The 22071-nt window shown below is 41.8% G+C and overlaps 1 protein-coding gene and 2 non-coding genes across 5 annotated transcripts; 1 reads left to right on the forward strand and 2 right to left on the reverse strand.

Annotated features, from left to right (window-relative positions):
• Nucleotides 1–1247: 1247 nt before the first annotated feature.
• USPL1 (ubiquitin specific peptidase like 1) lies at nucleotides 1248–17601 on the forward strand. Of its 3 annotated transcripts, XM_050969869.1 has the most exons (9): nucleotides 1248–1383; nucleotides 5517–5683; nucleotides 6226–6354; nucleotides 7575–8232; nucleotides 10344–10430; nucleotides 10840–10969; nucleotides 11823–11948; nucleotides 12589–12749; nucleotides 14275–17601. In XM_050969869.1, the coding sequence occupies exons 2-9, from the start codon at nucleotides 5585–5587 to the stop codon at nucleotides 16173–16175; spliced, it is 3291 nt and encodes a 1096-aa protein (XP_050825826.1). In that variant the 5' UTR covers nucleotides 1248–1383; nucleotides 5517–5584; the 3' UTR covers nucleotides 16176–17601. The 3 variants fall into 3 exon arrangements, with proteins under 3 accessions (XP_050825826.1, XP_050825831.1, XP_009101112.2); XM_050969874.1 differs by lacking the exon at nucleotides 5517–5683 and having other exon boundaries at nucleotides 1279–1383; XM_009102864.4 differs by lacking the exon at nucleotides 1248–1383 and having other exon boundaries at nucleotides 1494–5612.
• Nucleotides 17602–20170: 2569 nt separating this feature from the next.
• Nucleotides 20171–20243, reverse strand: TRNAV-AAC (transfer RNA valine (anticodon AAC)). The gene has a single exon. It is a non-coding gene; the product is annotated as a tRNA-Val (tRNA).
• Nucleotides 20244–20478: 235 nt separating this feature from the next.
• TRNAN-GUU (transfer RNA asparagine (anticodon GUU)) lies at nucleotides 20479–20552 on the reverse strand. The gene has a single exon. It is a non-coding gene; the product is annotated as a tRNA-Asn (tRNA).
• Between the last annotated feature and the right edge of the window lie 1519 nt (nucleotides 20553–22071).

The following is a 22071-nucleotide window of genomic DNA, read 5'->3' on the forward strand; positions in this document are numbered from 1 at the left end:
CATTATCTCTTACACACTATACACACTTGAAACAAAAGTTTGTGGAAGGCCAAAACAAAACGGCAGACTCTAGTAACCCCTGGGAAAAGGTAAAACTTGCACTACAATCAAAGCACTAATGAAGCAAACCCCAACATCAATCTAAAAAATAAGCACTCGTGACATAATTTCATTGCAGTATTTCTCCAGTCAAGCATAAAACTTCCTCCAATAGAACAAAATACTCTCAAACATTAATTCAACCTTGACAACACTGCTGCACAAATTAAAGGAGTAACTACAGCAAAAAATTTAGATTACGGATGTTACGACGGACCCGTTACAGTAACACATCATTCCGCAATGCAAATCATAGAGCGCTAAGCGCTTTTTAAACACGCAACCAGGAGCAGCGCGTCAGGAAAGCAGAGGCAGGCAGGAGGAGAGAAGGATTTTCTGTGCTATCACTGGAACAATCTCCTGACTCACTCGCTCCTGCAGCCCCGGGGAGCAGGAGGCTGGGCCCGCACTGACAGCTTTCTTGACGCAAGAGAAGCGGAGCACTGACCTAAATGCCGCAGCTGCCGAGCTCCTCGCAGCTCGGCCCGAGGAAAAGGGGCCAGCATGGATTCAAGTGCCAGCCACAAACACTCGAGCTCCCGCAGCCCGAGGCTGCTGCTGCACAGACGCTCGCCGAGACCCCCACATCACCTCGACCTCTTGAGCCTGAAACTTCCAAAAACGACTGCGAGGCGAGCTCTAGGCTGAGATTTAGAGCAGAGATTTTCAACAGGGAGCTGCGCATCCCCGCAGCGCTTCGGCGGCAGCAGCGGAACTGGCCGCCCGAGGGCCTCGGGCAGAGTCACACGAGAGGCACCGAGCCTCTGACAAGGTTAAACCCCACCCTGGGCGCGACTTTAGGCAGGTACTCAGTGGCCCGCACGTTAATCATCAACTCCCTGCCCCGGGCACCGCGCCGAGCGGCGAGGCGGCCCCTCCCGACACCGGGGCAGCGGCGCGGGGCCGCCGCCTCCCGGGCCTCAGCTGGGGGGAGCAGGTGCGGGCCCCTCCCTGCCCGGGGAGGCGCCGCAGGACCGGCCCTTGCCGCCGTCCCCTCCCACCGCGCCGCGTGAGTGACGGAGCGGGGCGGAAGAACGCGGAGGAGAGGGGGAGGGAGCGAGAAGTACCTCGGGCGCTGCTGGCCCTGCTCGGCGAAGCCCAGGGCCCGCCCGGCGGTGGCTCCGCCTCCGCTGGCTGCCGGGAGCGGGGCGGGGCGGGCCCGCATGGAGGCGGGAGCGCGCCGGAAGCTGCGCAGCGGCAGCGACCGGGCGGGGAGCGGCGGCGGAGGCCACGCGTGGCGGGGTCCGGGGCAGCGGCGGGAGCCGGGAGTGGCGGCGGCCGCAGGTGAGAGCGGGGCCGCCGGTGAGAGCGGGGCCGCCAAGAGCAGTGGGCCGGGGCTCTCCTGGCGCCGGGAGCGGCGGGCCCGGCCTGTCCCGGCCCCTTCGGCGCCACCGGGGCGCAGAGCGGGGTGGGTGGGGGGGGGTCTCTCGGGTCCCGAAATGCCGACTGAGTATTTCATGTCAGTAGCATTGCAGGGAAGGGTGCGGGCCTTCCGCGCCTCGCTCCTCAGAGATTTGCCCGGGGAGGCACCGCATGTGTGTGTGTCCGCCCGCATCTGCCCCTGGCACGGTTTTCTAGTGTTTAGCGATTAACTGTGTGAACGCTTTTTCCCTCTGCAGTAGCGTGTGGATCACTCTGGATGTGGAATAAGAGCTCAGGAGGCAGTTTACCTATAGGTTTACCTGAAAAAGCCGAGCACATTTCGGTGAGGGAGGGAGGGCAGCAGCCCCGCCGGGGCCGGCCCTGCCCTGACGGCTGGTTGGGTGGCATCCACACCCCCGTGCCTCTCATTTCCACTGCCTTGGGACACGCATCGCCTGCCTTCCTGAGATCTTGCCTCTTCGCTGCTGCTATAATAAACAAACTGCACTAGTTCAGGCTGTGGTTTTCTCACATTCACCTTTTTTTTTCGGAAGGACTGATTTGCCAGCAAAACATAGTCCTTGTCCCTTGTCGTAGACCCATTTAATATATGGACATCTCAGAGAAGTCTGCCTGTAGAAGAAACTCTTAGAACAGTGGAGGAATGATGTTGCACACTGGTTCATTTTGCAATGTCATCAGATTTATCTTTATTTACCTAGTCTACATTAGGCTATTTTCAGAAAAGGAATTCATGTTTTCTCCTACACCATGGAGCCTTGCAGTTCTGCCCAGCACTTACAGGCTGGGCTGGAGAGAGAGTTGCTTTCTCACAGGAACAATATTATTGTTGCATGTAACAAAATACATTTTGTGGCCAAAACTGTCAATTTTTGAGGGAGGGACTGGGATTTGGATATCTGTAGTTATGACCTCCAATAAAGAAAAACCTTAGTACTCTGATTTCTTATTGTGTAAAGAATGGAAAGGTAACTAACACCACTTTCTTTTTCTTCACACTTGTTTCTTTTGATCTTTTCAATACCCCCTTGATGAAGGAAACAAGACTTGTAAGGTGATTTACAAAAAGGTTATTTTTAAATGTCCTTTTAGCCTGTAAACAAAGAGATGTCTTGTTCACTGTAGTGTGACCACTGTTGTTGCCTGCTTTTTTGCAGTTTGTAACTGATTCCAGTTCATAAGGTATCAAAAAGGCCCAGGTCCCTTTTTCTGTACAATTGTTTGATGTGATGGTTTGGGCTGGAAGGGACCTTTAAAGATCATTTAGTTCCAACCCCCCTGCAGTGGGCAGGGATGCTTTCCACTAGACCAGGTTCTTCTAAGCTCTGTCCCACCTGAGCTTGAACATTTCCAATGATGAGACATCCACAGCTTCCTTGAGCAACTTCTCCCAGTCTCACCATCCTGATTGTAGAGAATTTCTTCCTTTAATCCAATCTAAATCTGCCCTCTTTAAATTTAAAGCCACTCCACATTGTACCATCACTACAGATCCCAGTAAAAGGCCTCTTCATCATAAGCCTGTTTTAATTGCTGAAAGGCTGCAGTAAGGTCTCCCCAGAGCCTGCTCTTCTGCAGGCTGAACAATCTCAGCTCTCACAGCCTTTCTTCATAGGAGAGGTGCTCTGGACTTGCTCCAGCAGGTCCACATCGTTACTCAGTTCCCAGCACTTCAGGGGGAGTTTCACCAGAGCAGACTGGAGGGGCAGAATCCAGATCCCACAGTCTGTCTCTTTGCTGAAGATAATAAACAGTAATGGCCCCCTGTGGGCCCTTGAGGGGCTCCGCTGGTTTGTGCTTGATACATTGAGATGCAGCTGTTTGGATGTGGCCATCCAGCCAGTTCCTTAGGCATTTAGCAGTTCTATTTCAAGGCCATATGTCTCTATTACTTCATCTTTTCCTTATTTTCTATCCTCTGCCATCCCTAGGTCATTGGAGTTTTCATAGGCCAATTTAATTCCATGGAATAGCAGAAAGACTTGTTTTTTACTAAGTTTTCTGCTGTTTTGTGAGTTCATTTAGTTGATAAAAAGTCTGATGAGCACATGAGCTGTCAGGGAAAGTGGGGAGAAGGGAAATAAAGAGAAAAGCGATGCCCCTCTTTTTCAGCAGCAAGTTGTTAGATCTACTCAAGGAAGCATAGCCACATCATGATGATAATTAAGTTGCATCCATAGCATATTTTACATAACATTTTTCAATATGCAGACTTAAGAAGGAAAGTACCATTAATTGTTTAGAACATGACCTAATAAGGCTGAACGTGCCTTCCTTTGTACTTGCCCATCTGTAATGCAGTTATTGCACGTGGCTGCAATGAGTTGTTGCAGTACTTGATGCAGCAGTCTTTTACTTGGCTGTTTTTCTTGGCAGTGTTGATCTGATGCCCAGTGTTTGCACATTGTGCAAAGACCACCAATACCTAATGTTAGAAACTTTGAAGAGTACAGGCAGGCCTCTTGGTACCACTCTGCATATTTAGTACTGGCAGATCTATTTTATTTGCTCGTTGTGTTTGTCTGACTTAAAAAGATAATTAATTTTTTTAAAATGTTATTATATTTTTAAGAGAAATAGAAGTCTTTTTTTCAGTATGGTGGTACTATTGGCTGGGTGATTATGCTGGGGAAGGTATTGTACATCTTAAAAAATCTTATACATCTCAGTATTCAAGCTTTAAAAAGAACAGCAGAAGTAACAGAAACTGAACACAGCCAGAAAAAACAATTTGTTTTCATTTTGAGAGAGCTAATAGGGTAAATACGGCCTTGCAAAGAAATAAATATGTTTTTTAAAACCAAGGAACATGCTTAAAACAGAATAACCTGCAGGTTCTTAGTGTTACTAACTTTTTGAGTGTGTGGTGAATTTTTGTGGTAAGAAATTTCTCAGGAGTTTCTGTCATGTGATCTGCTTTTTATTTACTCTGGAGCGCTGAGACTGCTTCATGCCAAGGAATTGACTAAAAGTCCCTTGAAAAATAAAGTTATGTATTCTAGTATGATATATCCTATGATAAGGCTTGTTATCTGTACAACTTTTAATTGTATAAAACAAGTCAACTTCCTGGCTAGACTAAATACATGATAACAGAGTTGAGTTGCAATGTGATAGTGCTGTTGCTGCTGTGTGAAAAGTTGGGGTGCTCATCTTTCCTTTACACTCCAACAAGCTTGTATACCTTGAGCTAATTCAATAATTTTCACCTTGTATGAGCCCTTGCTGTTTCTTGGGCACCCTACAACATTACTTGGAAAGCTAAACGTGCTCTAAGGGACATGGATTGTTATTTTTATGCTCTTGCCTTCTATTACAACCATTAGTTTCATCAGTCAGGGAATACTGTCTGCAGACATGCTGCAGACTGGTCATTCTGAAAAGGGCTGCTGGACACACTGAAGGTTTAAATAGGATATGATCTCATTTTGACCCACTCTTTAGTTGCCATGGAGGTCTGATTTGAAATCTGAGTGGTTGTGTTTTTCTGCTGTGCTTTTTTAATTCATGCTCTGTTGGTTTTTAGCATTCCATGAAGTTCTGTAGGGTCTCTTCTTGCCAAATATTATAAGTAGGTCCAGGTTGAACTATTATTTATAGAATGCCTGGAGAACTTTTTTTTTTTTTTTGGTCGGGAGTTGTTGCTGTACTGTATAAAAGTGTTTAAAGGACATCATGGTGTATGAGAGAATGTTTTTCAGTGAAGTAATGAAAAGGGAACAGTTGTGGCTGAAGGAAAGATACTGCATTCATGACTTTGCAATTCAACTTCCTCATGCATCTTGAAGAGATGTATATTTATTCTAGTTAGTTTCAAGTTAATAGGATCAGGATTGGGTCTCTGTAGTTGTTAATTTAAAATTTTGAGTTCACAGTCTGCACTAGAACAAAAAAAGTATTTTCAGTTTAGGAAATACTCTTCTGAATTAATTTCCACAAACTATGCAAGCTGCATTGTTGCTATCTTTTTTTTTTTTTCCCCAAACTTCAGTCTAATTTTTCTTTAATTGTTTTATTCACTTCTTATTTTTCAGGAGTCTTTGAAAAATCCTTAGTGGTCATGACATTGTTACAAGTGACATAAATTAGCCAGTGGCTCAGAATGATGGATACCCAGAAGACTACAAATGGTTTGCAAGTGATTGGAGAAGGGACTGGTATAGGGAAATCGACACTCCACATGGTGGGGTATTTGGGAAAAGTCAGTTGAAACTTGTTTTACATATGTGCAAAGTTCATATTTTTCTCTGTTTTGAGAGATTTTTAATTGGTCTTAATTTTACAAAAAAGAAAAAAAATCTCAACTTTTTTTCCACGGAAATCTATAACAATGGCGAAAGATTATTCTAAGTAAATACGTGCCTATGTTTTTTACTGGCACTATTTTTACAACTATTTGCATTCATATGAAAATTGGTTTGTCTTTCAAAGATCTGAGCTTGTGTTCCCTTGCAATAAGGGTCCTGTGATCTAGTTCAAGTAAAATAAAATGTGCATAATTGTGTTGTCAAAGACAATTTATTTGAATATTTAAATTAAAAGATAAATTTATTTAAATCATGCTACCGTAAAAATACATTAAAAATAATAAAAAAGAAACCAATGTAGTTTGCTTTTTATATTGTATCGTATTCTATCTAGAAATTGAACTATGATTTTGTATAAGTATGTCTTACCTTGGGATAATGTATGAAATACATAAATTTATGCTGCTTTATCTTTCTTGGTTTATTTTTATTTTAGAATTGTAATCCTTTGGAAACAACTGCACATGAGTATTGTCCAGTCTGCAAAGAGAAGGGTCAGATCCAAGGTTTACGGACTTACCGCCTTAATTTTCAAGAGTCCATTTTCCTTTGTGAAAATCCTCAGGTATTACAGTAGTAAAGAGTTTTATTTGGCCCTGTAGAGGCCTTTACCTTCAGCAGTTACACCTCTCTAAGTCTCTGATTTTGTTAGTGGTAAGCAGACTGTTGGAATAGGACCCCTCTGAGTCTGTATGCTGCAGAGTATTTGCTTGCAAATAGGGAAAAACAGAACTAACCTGTGTATATGCAGTGTTTACCCTAAAGGATTAAAAAGAGTAAAAAAAAAAATGAAATAAAGTAGGGTTCTTCTCAATTAGCAAAGGATCACAAGTGGTACTAAATAAATTTTTGTACAAGTCAGAGTAGAAGGTGAATAATTGATGATCCATGGAACTAACATAACTCTAGCAGATCTGAGTCTCCCATTTTCCTTTCTTTAAGTTTGGGTAATGCATATAGGTTTATAATTGTAATTATTACGCTTTTATTTCTTTTTTCCCCCTTTTTAACTTTAACCTTAGCTGGATTTCTGTGCTGCTTAATATTTGAGTTGTGATTTTGCTACCTCTCCCTTCACTGCTCTGTGTATGTGGGAAGGGTATAGCAATCCCAAACAGACTTAAATTTACCTTAAATTAGTAGAAACTTGGGTCTCAGAGTTATTTTTCCCATTCTTTCCTGCTTTTAACTAATTATGGTATAGTTCTGAAGATTGGTAATAGGAATTTCTCTATATTCTCTTCTCTTTATTGAGCTAGCCTGAAAGATGCCTTGTCAGTTTGGGCACCAGTATTCTCTCAGGCATGAGATAATAATGTCAAATCTGTGCCGTAAAGGAATGGATTTAGCAGAATAAGACAAGAGGACTCTCCTTAGCAAAATTAAGTTGTTTGCAGAGGTTGGGAGAATTTACTGGAAAAGCAGTGTTGAAGTATCACTACTGATATTTTTATTTCAAGCTGCCTATAAGACAGTGGTGGGATAACACACCCTTCCTGTCATACCTATGTTGAATATATGTATTGATGTAATTAAAATATCACTTTACAGGAGTCCCTATTACTGGGTTTTATGGAGGTCTAAGCAACTTGGTCCAGTAGAAGTTGTCCCTGCCCATGGCAGGGGGTTTGGAACTGGATGGTCTGTAGCATCCTTTCCAAACCAAACCATTTTATGATTCTGTGATTCAACTCCATTTTAAAAGTATGTTTTGTACTTTCTTTAGCTCTTGTTCACCTGAAATTGCTTTGTAGATTTCACTGTAACCTTCTTTCTTTTCTTTAGTGTATCTACCCACTTGGTTATAAACCATTAAACAGCATAATTACTTCTACTGGTTCAGAAAATCATCAAGCTCCATCTACTCACAAGAAGAGGAAATTTGCTAATATCAATGACTTTTCTGCTGTTGACTCAGATCCAAAAAAAGCAAGAACTGACAACCTGCTCAATGTTGAGCACACCATTAGTGCAGACTCCTTTGTGAAAGGCTGCCAGAATAGTTTGTGTATTCCCAAGGCAAGCCTACACAATGTATTACAAAATGACCAGCAAAACCTTGGCAGCCATGTGGGGTCTTGCATGCAGAATGTGGATTTTGAAACAACCACCAAGACCAACAACTACCAAGAAAGTCCACCAAAGATTTCGAGTCCCAAAACACAACTATTGCCAAATTCTCAGAATTTATCAACAGCATCTGAAATTTCACTCAAAGAGGATAAAGATTCCACTAATAACAGAGATTTGTGTCTTCAGTGGAGAAACAAACATAATCTTGGTTGGTTAGATTGTATTTTGTCAGCACTGGTACACTTACAAACATTAAAATCTGCTCTAGCTGAAGAATGTAACAATGGAAAATGTCTACTCCAGAAACTTATAACAAAGTATAATCAAGCATCTGTTCTTCTGAATACCTGTAAAAGGAGTAAAGTAAAAGGTGAGTAAATTTAGCTGCTGTTTTCTGGTAGTTAGACTGATTTACTACAAATATGTGGAATTTAGTACAGTGCACTTATATATGCCTCCATTCTATTTCAAGATGGCAAAAAATACAGCTGTTACCATGAATTTGCAGAATAGTGTGCTTTATCTAGCAAAATCCTGGTAACATCTAAAATTGTTTTTCTTGGGGCAAACATGCACTCTTTGAAGGCATCAAACACCAAGCATCTCTTAAATTTTTTTGTCCAACATAAAGATGTTATGAATTATTTATGTAATTCACCCTTACTTTGTTTCCTTCCCCTCTGTTGGTTAACATGTTAGGATACTGTTATAATCTTGATCTTCAAAACAATTTCTGTTGTGGTTTATATCCTTGTGTAAATGGGCAGTTGCCTTGTCACACCAAAAATAGAAAAGCTGGGAACATAAGTTCTTTTCTGGCTGCAGCTGTGCTCATTGAAGGAATGCTGAGGTCTGCAAGCTGCTGTAGATGACAGTGTTTCCTAACCTGCTTCAGTCAGAAGTAGTCAAACACATGAACCTGGATCATATGGTCTGGAAAGGGTTAATGAGTACTCAGTAACCCTTAACAGGGGCCTAGCATGTCAGCCTTGCTTAACACATTGGAGGACTGTAACTGAGGAGGATGTGTTACTGTATTCTACTGGTGTGGCCTTTAATCATTTTCTGTTCTGTGTATTCTGTTTAAGGCTCCTAAACTAAGATGATGGGTTTTTTATTTCTCTTGAACTGGACCATTGGTGTCATAAGTCTAAACTTCTAAGATATGGTCTGTTAGAGAAGGAATAAAGTTCTCTGGTTAGCCAGTACCTCTCCTGAATTTCAGTGGACACTCTGTTGGACTACTTGTATTTGAATATAAAAAGCACAGTCACAGAACACCCCTAGGTAACTTGAGAAAGGTCCTATCTTTCCTGGGAAAAATAATGTGTATCAGAAGTGGTTTAATCCATATTACAAAGAGGGCAGAAAACCCCAAAATATTCGGAACTAATTCATGTACTGTGCTTGCCAAGAAGTCAGGATGCTTGAGTTTAGGTGTTCAGTTGTTACTTGGAAGCCCTCTGCTATCCTAGAACCTGTCTGAGATGTTTTTCTTTGTTGGGCTGTTTTCTGGTGTGCAGTAACCCTTAAATGGGAATGTTAAGTGTTGGAATACAGTGTTGTTTTGAAAGAACTTAAACCTTTTCACTTCAATTGCTGCAAAACAAATCAGTTTATTTGGGTCACAGTGAAGAGGGGATTGGGTGAAGAGTATTTTTGTGGAGAATAGGTGTAGAATTCATTCTGTTCTTCTGAGTAATTTTACAGTATCTTTTGTATGCAGCTATTTTTAAAAACAATCAAAAGCAATATAGCTGCAATAAACTTTGTTTCTTTTTTCTATACAGAGTTTATATGTATTAAGCAGTTTCAACAGCTATTCTAAGTATTTCCTGTAATTTCGACAGGTTATGATCATGATTGTGTAGTAGAAATTATGTTCTTGCTAGTGGTTAAAGAATGTATTTGTGTTTAAACAACTCACAAAAATACTAAGATATATAAAGTAAAAAGTTATATTTACATTTAAAATTATTTTTACTGTTTTAAAGGCTGACTTAGGAAATCGGTATTTAATCTGAAACATTACATTAAAATGTTTTATTATTTGAAATGTATAACCCTAGAAAGCATGTAAGCAAATTTTTCTGATTTTAGTCTTAATGCTTAAGTTTTACAGTTTTCTTTTAATCTCTGAATCTTCAGGATTTGTAATGTGTGGTCACACTATCCTTAAAAATTGTTACTACAAAGCTGTTGGCGCAGGCTCTTAGTCATAATTTAAGTTAGAGCAAGTAGTTTTTTTAGTCAGCAGATTGCAGTAAACTGTGAGTAACTTCTGTAAATTCTTCTCCAATTTTCAAATCTATTAATACCAAGAATTGGCTGTTCTACCAACAAGTCTTAGGCAAGTGTGGGTCAATATGAAAGGCATTGGTTTGCAGAGAGGGAGTGCATGCTCAGGGTAAGTATGTGTGTGAAAAGGTGTGGGGGCTGTTACACATGACCACATGAAGACATATGTATTTTTTTCTTTAGATGTTCTTCCAAAGGCAGAATCTCAGCTCAATGAAATCAGAAATGTAATGTTTACAGAACTTAAGCCTCAGCTGAGGTGTGAATTGGGTAAGTAATTAGTGCAGCATCTCAGTAATTACTTTCAGGAAACCCTAGATGTAAAGCCTTTTATGTCATACATAAAAGTATGTGTGTAGGAATGCATACAAGAAAGTTTGGAAATACATTTGTTTCTGTTGGTGACTTGCACATACTTTACAGTATGATCAGCTGGTTTGTTCTTTGCCCATTTTGACTTTTTAGAGAGCAGATAATCTTTGTAATTATGCTGTAGTCATGAAATTGTTACTGATAACAACCTAATAACATGGATCAATTGCTTTGCTGTGAGAATTGCAAATAGAGCCTTGAAATAATAACTGACATTTAAATCATAGTAATAAGCTCACCTTCCTTTTTGAGGTACTGAAAGGTGGTTTCAATTTAGTGACCATTTTTTTCTGCCCCATCTTTGAAGGTAATATGAAGAATCCAGTGTTTGCACTTCAGCTACTCTTAGAAGTGGATCAACAAGCTGAGAAACTATTCTTGCATTCTTTTTCATGGAAGTTTCAATGTGTACATTGTGGCCACAAATACCAGGACCGGTGAGATTTTTATATAAGTAGCTTCTACATAGCTGTTCTACCTTACCTTTTAAAATCTGCATATAGTAGTTGGTTTTCTTCAGATTTCCAGATTTGAGGTTGTTGTTGAAGTTTTACATGATCTGCTTTTTCATTTGCAAATAGTTTACTGCTATTCCATGTCTTAAGCAACCGTGTTATCTATTAATTAAGAAAGAAACAATAGGTAACTGTGTGAGTCTCAGGACATACTCACTCTGATATTTTGCTGAGAGTATACAAATTGCTGTGGTTCTAAAGAATGTATACCTAGTACACTTTTGCTATTGAGAAATACTGGAATATTCACTTGGGTTACAAAGAATCAGAGATTCTCTAACATAGTTTGTCTATTTTAAAGTCATATTACAGGGGAGTAATTTCTTGAGAATTGATTTAGTTCTGTGTAGCCGCAGGTACAAGCTTGTAATTTAGGCTCCTTTTAGAGTCAGCAGGTAAAGAGAGACACCTTCAGAAGACAGCTCATTTTATTTGAAAAACATCTAGGTAGTAAATTATGCAGATCCTGGTACAAGCTCTGTCTTATGTTGGAAAGGAAACAGAGATTGCATTAAAAGGGAGAGCAAATAATGTGAAACTGAAGGCCACAGGGCTGCTGAAATCAAATTGTGACTGATGCTGTTTGGCAGAACTGAATTCAGGGCTGACTTGGATGTGATGCTGTCACAGTGAATTCCACACAAATGGCATGAACATGAGTAGAGTTTGGGTTTTTATAATTTTTTTATAACTTGTTTCCTGGTAAAGTATGTATATTTATTGTTTTCTGATCACCAACTCAGCTTACTCTTTAAATATGTGTGTATGTGTCCAGATTGAAGAAAACAGTAACAACATTTACAAGTGTAATCCCTGATTGGCATCCGCTCAATGCTGTTCATACTGGACCGTGTATTAAGTGTGGAAATACATCTCAAAGACAACAGATGATCTTGGAAAAGTAAGTTTGAATATATGAACTTGAAAGTAACGTACATAAAGTTCTTAGACTTCATTTATTGAACCTATGACTTCTGAAACCAAACTATTACTGTGGGTTTGCAGGGATTGTAAACCTTAAACTCTGATCAGTACTCACTTTTAAAGATTTTTAGATCATTCTTATAAGCTGAAATAGCAAATAGTGTTTACTAAAGATGAAACAGAGCAGTGTTTAACATGCTGAGCAGCATGTGTTTAACTAGGTCATAAATACTTAACTATCAAGTAGTAAATACAGACAACTGATATCCAGTGTCAGACTTTTCACAGCCCCTGCTGTGGATAAAAGTTATTTGATCATTTGTTTACTTATTTGACCTGGGAACAATGTCCCTTGCTGCTGTGTTTATGGCACAGGAGTGTTTTTTCTCAATTTTTCCCCACTCCCAAAACCCTTATTTGGTGTTGGTTTTTTTCCCTAATCTATAATTAAATGGCACATTAGTTGAGATATTCTTTTTCCTTTACCCTTACTGAGCAATCTGAAGAGTGTGTGGGGAGTAGAATAGTAAGAGCAGAACCACATACTCTGAGAGGTGTCTTACTTTTTCATTACACTTTTATTGTAATAAACTAGCTCTTTATTGTTTCTTTGTCAGAGTACCCTCAATATTAATGTTGCATTTTGATGAAGGCTTGCCACATAACAACCTGGAGAAATACTCGTTTCAATTTGAGGAAGACACCTACCAAATAACATCTGTTGTTCAGTACCAAACAGATAAGAAGCACTTCATAAGCTGGTCATTGAATCCTGATGGTAAGAATCACAGAATGGGTCAGGCTGGAAGGGACCACAGTGGGTCATCCAACTTCCCTGCTCAAGCAGGGCCATTTCAGGAGCACATGGCAAGGGATGGCATCCAGATGGTTCTTGAATATTTCCTGTGAGGGAAATTGCACAACCCCTCTGGGCAATCTGCTCCAGTGTGCAATCACAGCACAGTAAGGAAGTCCTTCCTTATGTTCAGGTGGAAACTTCCTGTGCATCAGTTTCTGCCTGTTGCCTTCTGTCCTATTGCTCAACACTGCTGAGCAGGGCCTGGGTCTGTCTTCTGACACCTCCCTCTGGATACTTAGAGACACTGATGAGGTCCCCTCTCAATTGTCTTTTCTCAAGGCTGAGCAGGCCCAGCTCCCTCGGTCTTTCCTCATAAAAGAGAGAGATAAGATAGAGTTTATGGCTCTTATCTACCATGATATTTCATGAGTTTTATGGGTTACTGCAGTAGTCTCAACTGTTGATCTATAATAACAAAGATTTCTTCTGTCTGCATTCTAAACTTTATATTAAAACCTTGTGAATAACTGAGGGGGGGACTTACTTCTCAGAGTGCAGGTTTTCAGTTGGTTTTACTGCACTGTGCTGTCTTACAGAGAATTTACTAGAAATTTACTTCATAACTTCGTAAAAGTTAAAAAATGCAGTCTGACCATGACCATGTTCCACTGTGGAACAAATAGTATTGTTTATTTTTAAACCAGTGATTCATCCATTCTTGGCTGGAAGCAAGGTAACTATGGTACTATGAGCAATTAATGAAGTTATTTTTTTATATCTGAACTTTATGGCACCTGAGAGGTGGGAGGCAGAAATCCATGTAGGAAACATTACTAATGGTATGTACCACTGATGGAAGATCCATAAATAGAGAAGGTGAAAAGGTGATATTTTGATAATCATGCCTCTGTAGAGAGCATGGGGTACAGTCTTATGAAGTGTTGTGACAACATGAAAATTGTCTAAGTCATATTGCCAGAGATAAAAAAGAAATGGGAAGAGTAAGCAGCTGGAAATGCTTAGTTAAGAAGCTCCTATATGTCATATAATATCTGTTTTAAAATTCTGGAAGCTATAAAATATTCTTTCATGGTCTATGAACAGTTTGCAGGTGATGAGACAAGAGTATTAAAATAAGCAGTTTCTTCCTAGCCCCGTCCTTCCTACCCAGGCAATTAAAAGGTCTACAGAGAAACTTAATTTGAGAGGTGGTTCTTAACTCAGACTTGTGAGAGTATTTTCAGACAAGATGTTTCAGCCAAAAAAACCCCTTAGCTAGCTTTGTTTTATGGTTGACCTACTCTGACCTGTCATAATATTGCTGCAACTTCTTGTATTTGATCTTTTTACAGTGGAAGTCTCCCATTTTCTCTGGAGAAAAAAATCCCAAATTCTATTTTCTGCTTGTCAGGGGAATGGGTTAATAAAAACACATGACAAGTGTGAGGATAGTGATTTCAGTTTTAAAAGTCTCTGAGTCTCTGCACTGATTGCTATTTTTCAGGAACTTGGCTTGAATGTGATGATTTAAAGGGTCCATATTGCAAGAGACATAAAAGATTTGAAGTTCTCCCTTCCGAGATTCATATTGTTATCTGGGAAAAGAAAGCATCCCGTGTGCCACAAGAACTGAATTCACAGTTTCAAAGTAAAAATAGTGAAGATATTCCTCTTAATAATGTACATTCAAATTCCACAGTGTTGCATTGTGGTTTTGATAACACTGTTGGCAAAACACCTGCAGAACATCACAAAGAGGATTCTGTGAGGACTCCAGAGAAGAAACAGCAGCAAGTAACTGAGGACAAAAGTATTGTTCATCATGGTTCAGAAAATCTGGCAGATGGTGATCTTGTAACACTGATGCTTGAAGAAGTTCTAGTTGACTCAGAAGATAAGTCGCTGCCTAATGGAGGGATGGTGGGAAATAACCTTCTTGATGGATGGGGCACACCAGAACAGCAGCAACCAGCTTTTTCACTTAGCACTCCATATGCAGGAGAGTTTGCTGGAACTAGTCTAGCTATGAACAATAAATCCATGTTGTGTGAAAATTCTAGTATTTGCTTACCTCTAGAAGAGTTGAACCCAGTAAATATTACTGCTCCTGTGCCCATAAAACATGACCCCGATTCATCTGACTCATCGCCTTCTCAGTTAAATGGCAGAGCTAATTTAGCTAACAGAGAACATGGATTAAATTCAGAACTGCTGCTAAACAAGAAGTTGTTAGCAGTAGAAAATACTGTACAAAAACCACATGACTTGAAAGATGCAAGCAAAACTGTAGTTAATTCTCAAGTTGGCAGTTCTTCTGGTGCCAGTAATTCAGTTCAATCCTCACACAAAAACCAAAAAGGAGGATTTGTAGGAAGCTGGGTAAAGAAATTAAGCAAGAGTACTTCTTTTATGCCTTCAAGTGCCTCAGCTCTCAAGAATGACAGAAGTTGCAAAACTCCCTCAGTGCAAAGAATAAGTGAAGTTCGGCTGCCAGTTAAGGGTGCAAGTAATTTTGGTGGATTTCAGAGCAGAGGTACAAAGAAAACAACTGAGACCCCAAAGTTACTGGCTCCTCAGAGTAATCATACTCATCCTTTATCAAATTTCAAAGGATTTTCTCAAAGCACTTGTCTTCCAACAGCAAATCATACCACTACTGTAGGTCCAACTGGGGTTATGTCAGAAAGTACGTTGTATACCTCAGGTAAAGTGACTCAGTTCCCCTCACCTGGCTACAACTCTAGTAAAGCAGAAGAGTCAGACAGTGACAAAACAAAAAAACTTCGCCTAAAATTGTTAAAAAAGCTTAATGCTAAAAAGAAGAAGTTGGCTTCACTGGATAGATTAGCAGTGGAACAGATGAAACAGGAAAAACCTGTGAGCGGAGATGTGAGCACCCCATCGCAGACTGAATCCCAGAATGACAGTGAATTATTGCAGAGCTTCTTAAGGGAGCTGCAGTATCAGATTGATGTCACAGGGAATGGATCTGAATTGAATGCAAACGCTGTGCCAGGGTGCACTGGCCCTGATAACACTGATGAAATACTGGCAGAATTACTGTCCCCTCCTTCGACTGTCACTTCCTTGGAGGCGCCGAAGAGCGAAGAGGAGTGCATGTACATGGAAATGGTGCACGGCAGCGTGGCAACGACCGTGCCCCAGGAGAGCACCAGTGTGCCACAGGCAGCAGTGACAAGTGAGGACCACAACTACTACAGTCCTGTAAAGGACACTGCTGTGGGGCTTGATGCAATAAACAAACACAGTGTGAAAAAACTTTCTTTTGAAAGTCCTACAAGAGATGATATCCTCGAAGACCTGTTCTCCATTTCAGCACCAAGCTCAATGGCAGGTGACATGGATTTACCTCATTTTGATGAAACTCTGTTTGAAACTTGGTAAATACTCAGTTTCTTGAGTTTAAGTATTTTTTCAGTATTATGTATATTTTGAAACAAAGCACTACTAAATTTTATTTTATAACTAGTTTAATTGCACACTGGCTGTACTTGAACAATTTACATTTGAGGGTTTTTTTCTTAATATTTTACTGTAACAAGCAAATCAGGGTTTAATGTATTTTATTCTTCTGAGATGCAGTTATTTTAGCTGTCAGATATGACAATGATTTTCAATTAACAGCTCCTACGAGTCTTAATTTTTGTTGCTTTTAATATGAAAAACTTCCGTATACTCTAGTGAGTTTGAGAACTAATTAAGTTCTGTAGTCTTCATGATGTAATGGTGTAAGAAATACTATTTATGTAGTAATGATTTTACAGGACCACTCAACTCCTGAAGTTATTTTGTCCAACATTAAAAAAAATTGAAGTACCTTCTGTAATTAGGGAATTTTGCATCCTCTGATATGAACTTAGAGGTTTCTTAGAATTAATTTAATTGTAAGTTAATGCCTATTACTGTTGTCACTTGGAGTTTTTCATGACTGAGGCAGTACACCTCCAACTGTATGTGAGATGCCAAGGAGAGGCAAGGTCAGTAGGAAGAAAGTAATGGAAAAATTTGGCAAGACAGCAGTGAGTAAGCAGAGGGATTCACACCTTGGTGTTTCTGGATATGTATAGCTTTCATTTTGCTAGATTGGAGTCTTTTTTAAATGCATGGCCACAAAGCTAAGGGTGTTATATGCCAGGTGAGATTAGCTGTACATTTTTCTTGTTCTTGGAAATAAGGATTTTATCAGCAAGTCTTTATATCAGGCATATTTAGGGCTGTCCTGCATTTTTTCATTGTTTCAGATCCCAAGTTCAAAACATTAAATGCTCAGTCTTACTTTTCCAGTAGATGCAGTTAAACATAATGCTATTACAAGGTATGGTTACAGATTCTAATGGTTTTGGATTGTTTGAACTAGGTTTAAAAAGTGTTTGAAAAACTAACATTGGCCCCGAACTTGCTGTGTCCACTTATTTCTGCTGCAATTTGGTACATTGTTACCAAACTGGTACTTTAGGCAATGAATTTTTGAAATTCAAGTTATTGTGAAGAACTTGAGCTTCTTCTTTGTTTTAAATACTGTAATTGGTAATGATACAATAGAAAACAAATTAATGGATTCTGAATGTTAAGGGCTAGTGTACTGCTTGTGAAATGTTTGCCCATTTATGAATTCCCTAATTAAAACAAACAAAAAAAAAAAGAGCTGACCAAAATGAGAGTTTGATTTATCCATGAATGGGTTGCAATGACCTGCAGCTGCGACGTGGGAGCTCCTTCACCACTGGTTTGGGACACAAACACAGATCCGGGGTGAGTAAAGCAGTGAGCCCAGGGTTGGTGATGCAGAATGCACAGGGCAACAGGAGGAAGAAACCCTGCTAGAAGATGAGGAGGTCTTGGTGGAGAGGTTTATAATGAGGTTCATGGCAGAGGAGGGAGGGTGTGGGAGCACACCTGCGGTGCACATACACCTAGACAGAAGGAAGAACCTCTGGTCACCACTGGCACCCCCTCCACAAACTGAAGTTGGGAGTGTTTCATCTGCAGCTGCGTGGGATTCAGTGTGGGTACAGGTATATATAGAAGCTCCAAGAGCAAACAAATAGCACTTGAGATTGAAGAAGGTTTGAAAATAAATCTGTTGGTGTTGCATGTTCCTGGCTGCCTTTTTCTCTGAAACAGAAAAGTGAAGATGATTCAGTGCAGATTTGTTTGTTTCCATAAATGTTTTACTGCCTCCGATCCTGTGCAAGTGAGAATTCAGCTGAGGTTGAATGAAAATTCCATGACTAAAGATACTGTTTGGAATCTGAAATGTTACTGGGTGTTTTATATCAAGAGTAGATTTTAAATGCAGCTCCTGATTTGCCATGAAGAGAATACAAAGTATTGTAGTAGTTTTCTGTCAATTGGTGGGCATACAGTAAGTACAGGTAGTGATCAGAAACTGGCTCCTGTATTATTAGTTTAAGGGCTTTGAGCCCTGCCATCTTCACCACTAAACCATGTCCCTAAATGCCACATCTACATTTTTGATCACTTCCAGGGTTGATGACTTCCCCACTTCCTTGGGCAGTCTCTTCCAATTCCTAACCATCTTTTCAGACAGGAGATTTTTCCTAACATCCAATCTAATCTCTCACAGCACAACTTGAAACCATTTCCTCTCATCCTGTCTCTTATTATCTATGACAAAAGGCCTGGCCCCACCTGGCTACACTCTCTTTTCAAGTAGTTGTGGAGAGCAGTAAGGTCCCCCCTGAGCCTCCTTTTCTCCAGGTAAACATCCTCAGCTGTTCCCCATCAGTCTTGCACTCCAGACCCTTCCCCAGCTCTGTTGCTCTTTTCTGGACATGCTTCAGCCCCTCAATGTCCTCCTTGCAGTGAGGGGCCCAGAACTGAACGCGGAACTTGGGGTGTGCCCTCACCAGTGCCGAGTACAGGGGCACAATCACTGCCCTGGTCCTGCTGGCCACACTACTGCTGATACAGGCCAGGATGCCACTGGCCTTCTTGGCTACCTGGACACAGCTGGCTCACATTCAGCTGCCATTGACCAGCATTCTCATTTCCTTTTCCACTGGGCAGCTTTCCAGGCACTGCCCTCAGTCTGTAGCACTGCCTGGGGTTGGGACCAAGGGCAGGACCAAGTACTTGGTCTTGTTGAGCCTCATACAACTGGCCTTGGCTCATCAACCCAGCCTGTCCAGAGCCCTCTGCAGAGTCTTCTTGGTTTGTATCTTCTGCTTTGGGAAAGGCATAATCTGGCACTCATTTGAAATCAACTCTGCAGAGATGGTGCTGTGATTCAGATCTGACTACTTGGTGGTACATTCAAGCACTTCTTATAACACAGTAAGGGGTGAAAAACAGGGCTGCCTTCTCACATCCTGCCTACAATAAACTAACACATCTGCACAGGAGCTGCCTGGATGGATTTCTAGTTGTATGCCTGCTAGAGCACTCTTCAAGAAATCTATTGTGGTGCTGATTACAAATCTGAGTTTGGTCTCGATGTTTTTCATGGCTGGGTATTGCTGTTTACTCTTCCATCAGTGTTTTTTTAAATAATTACTCCCTTCCTGACAACCTATCAGCGAGAGCCATTGTGTGTTGTCTGTGTTCCTTTTGCAAAGCTAAACAGCTACTCTTGATGTGAGCCCCTTCGTGCCCACAGCAAATCACATTGCCTTTTGAGCAGCTTATACTCAAAAGTGTGTGCTGTTCTTTGAAGTCCACCAGGATTCGGTCTCAGAGTGGAAGAACTTCCCGTCTAAGTATTGATCTAAGACAGGGTGCAGGCAGAGCAAGAGAGGAGGTTAGTGGGATAACAAGGCTGATGGAGTTTGAGGCATTTTTAGTTTTACACTGCTGTGCACAAACACGCTGTGGCTGTTTGGGAGGGAGATGCTAAAGCTGCACAGCCCAAGAGAACACGGTGGAGCCTCAGGGCTCACAAAGGAGAGGAAATGCTGGGAAAGGAGTGTAAGGAAGAAGGGGCTGGGTGTCTATAGCTATGTTTTTGACGACGAGGCTAGAGAAACCCTCAGGAGATTCAGATGTGAATCTCCCCCGACCTGGATCTATATTACTCTTTTTATGTAAGTTAATAGCTAAAGGGCCTTCTGTAAGGCCCACGGCAAGTGGTTGTAGTTTTTGTCCCAAGTTTCCTGATGATGTTCAGGCCATGTACAGCTGAAGCTCCTTTCCCGTCCTCTGGGCGATCTTTCCGAAAAAGATGCGTTTGCCGAGGCACTCCTACATGGGACACAAGCAGAGCTTCGGCACAGCCCCCCAGCCCTGCCCCTGCTCCTCCCTCCCGGCAGCCTAGGAGGCCGCTCGCCCTCTCCCACGGCGGGGCGGGGGATCAGCCCCGCGGCTAAAAAGGAAACCAGGAAACACGTCCGCGGTGATACGGGAAGGGAAAGAAAAAGTGGTGTTTCCGCCCGGTTTCGAACCGGGGACCTTTCGCGTGTTAGGCGAACGTGATAACCACTACACTACGGAAACTACCGTTGGACTACCTTTTTCCTGCAGCTCCTTTGAGCAATAGACAGAGCACCCAGAATCCAACTTTGAGCACACGGTGCGGGTGAAGTTCTTCCTGGCAGGAGAGGAGTAGCGAGGTCCCGAAGCCAAAAAGCGGGTCTCGGGCAGTTCCCGCCGGTATAAAACCGGTTGCAGCCGCCACCTCTTGCAGGAGGGTAGAAAAAAACACACGGCACACCACAAAAAAGTCGTACTCCGTCCCTGGGTGGGCTCGAACCACCAACCTTTCGGTTAACAGCCGAACGCGCTAACCGATTGCGCCACAGAGACGGGCTGGGAACGAGCTTTGCCGAGCCCCTCCTGTGTCCCGCGCCACCTGGGGCGGGTTCTGCGCTTCTTTGTGTCCCTCCTGTTCCCGCTCCCTCGGGGGTGGCGCGGGCTGGGCTTTCATCACCGGCTTCAGGGCCTGATTGCTTCTTTAATCTGAAAAACGGTCCTTCCCTGGCTTCCCTTTTTTGTTTTCTTTTGTTTTGTTTTGTTTCTCTGTGGCCTCTTCTGTTTGTTTTCCTTAGGGACTGGGGAAGACTGGGCAAGCAGAAAAATGTAGCGGTTGAAGTTCTGCTTGTTGGTGGGATGCTGGCAAATGGGAGCCTGAGAGCTGCTCTCCGAGACAGCTCAGCTGGCGAGAGGAAGCTGTGACAGTATGTGCCAGGGATGAGAAAGGCGAAAATTAGCATTGCCCTGTTATTAAGGTGGTCAAGGGATCCAGCATCTTTCCTTCTGATAATTACAGTACCAAAAAGGAGTAGTTGTGACCAGAGACTTGAAGAACAGAAGACAAAATTCACTCCCCGGTGACTTTTGATTCATAGACCTCTGATAATTATTTGCAAGAGCTAATGTAAAGTGGGAACAGAAATGAGACAGGGTGAAAGAGACTACTCAAAGCAGAGTGGAGAGAAAGACCTGTGAATCTGCTGCCCAGGCAGCCTTATCTCAGCTCTAAACAGTCTATAAAATGATTTATTAATCAAATTGCAGCCACCTAAAAGCTAATAAGGTGATAATGGCAGCAAACATGAGTTACAAAAAAAAAATCAACCAGGAAGATATACCCTAGATGGATGAGGGCCAAGTCTGGGAATACTTAAGCAACCTGCATGTGCTGAAGTCCATTGGCCCTGGTGGGATATACCCACAGGTGCTGAGAGAGATGGTAGATCCATTGCAATTTCCATCAGCTTTGATCAGTCATGGCAATGAGGGGAAGTGCCCAAGGATGGGAATAAAGCAACATCACCCCCATCTTCCAGAAGGGCAGGAGGGATGACTGGGGGAACTACTGACTGGGGTCAGCTTCACCTCAGTGCCTGGGAAAGTGATGGATGAGGTAATCCTGGAAACCATCTTCAGGCACATCAAAGAGGAATTGCCAGCAGTTGGTCAGTATGGCTTGAACAAGGGGAAGTCATGTCAGACAATTTGGTAGACGCCCATGGTGAGGTGATTGGCCTGATAGAAGAGAGGAGGGCAGTGGGTATTGTCTGCCTGGACTTCAGTGAGGCTTTTGACACTGTCTCCCGTGAGATCCATGCAGAGAAGCTGTTGATATGTGGGTTGGATAAGCAGTGAGGTGGATTGAAAAGTGGCCAAACCATTGTGTCCAGAGTGTGGTGGCATGATCTAGCTGGATGCCAGTGACTATCAGGGATCAATATTGCACAGCATGCCATTAATGATCTGGATGATGGGCCACAGATTAGCCTCAGCAAGTTTACAGAGAGCACCAGACTCACAGGAGAGGCAGACAGAGCAGAGGGATATCCAGAGGGACCTTGAATGGTTGGAG

This window comes from Serinus canaria, chromosome 1, assembly GCF_022539315.1.
Source record: "Serinus canaria isolate serCan28SL12 chromosome 1, serCan2020, whole genome shotgun sequence".
NCBI classification, from domain to species: domain Eukaryota; kingdom Metazoa; phylum Chordata; class Aves; order Passeriformes; family Fringillidae; genus Serinus; species Serinus canaria.

What these genes read in the sequence shown, in the direction of transcription:
- USPL1 (XM_050969869.1), top strand. Translation starts at nt 5,585, where the DNA reads ATGATGGATACCCAGAAGACTACAAATGGTTTGCAAGTGATTGGAGAA. An exon ending in CAACAGATGATCTTGGAAAA is followed by an intron (nt 11,949 to 12,588) that starts GTAAGTTTGAAT and finishes TTTCTTTGTCAG; the next exon opens with AGTACCCTCAATATTAATGT. An exon ending in CTGGTCATTGAATCCTGATG is followed by an intron (nt 12,750 to 14,274) that starts GTAAGAATCACA and finishes GCTATTTTTCAG; the next exon opens with GAACTTGGCTTGAATGTGAT.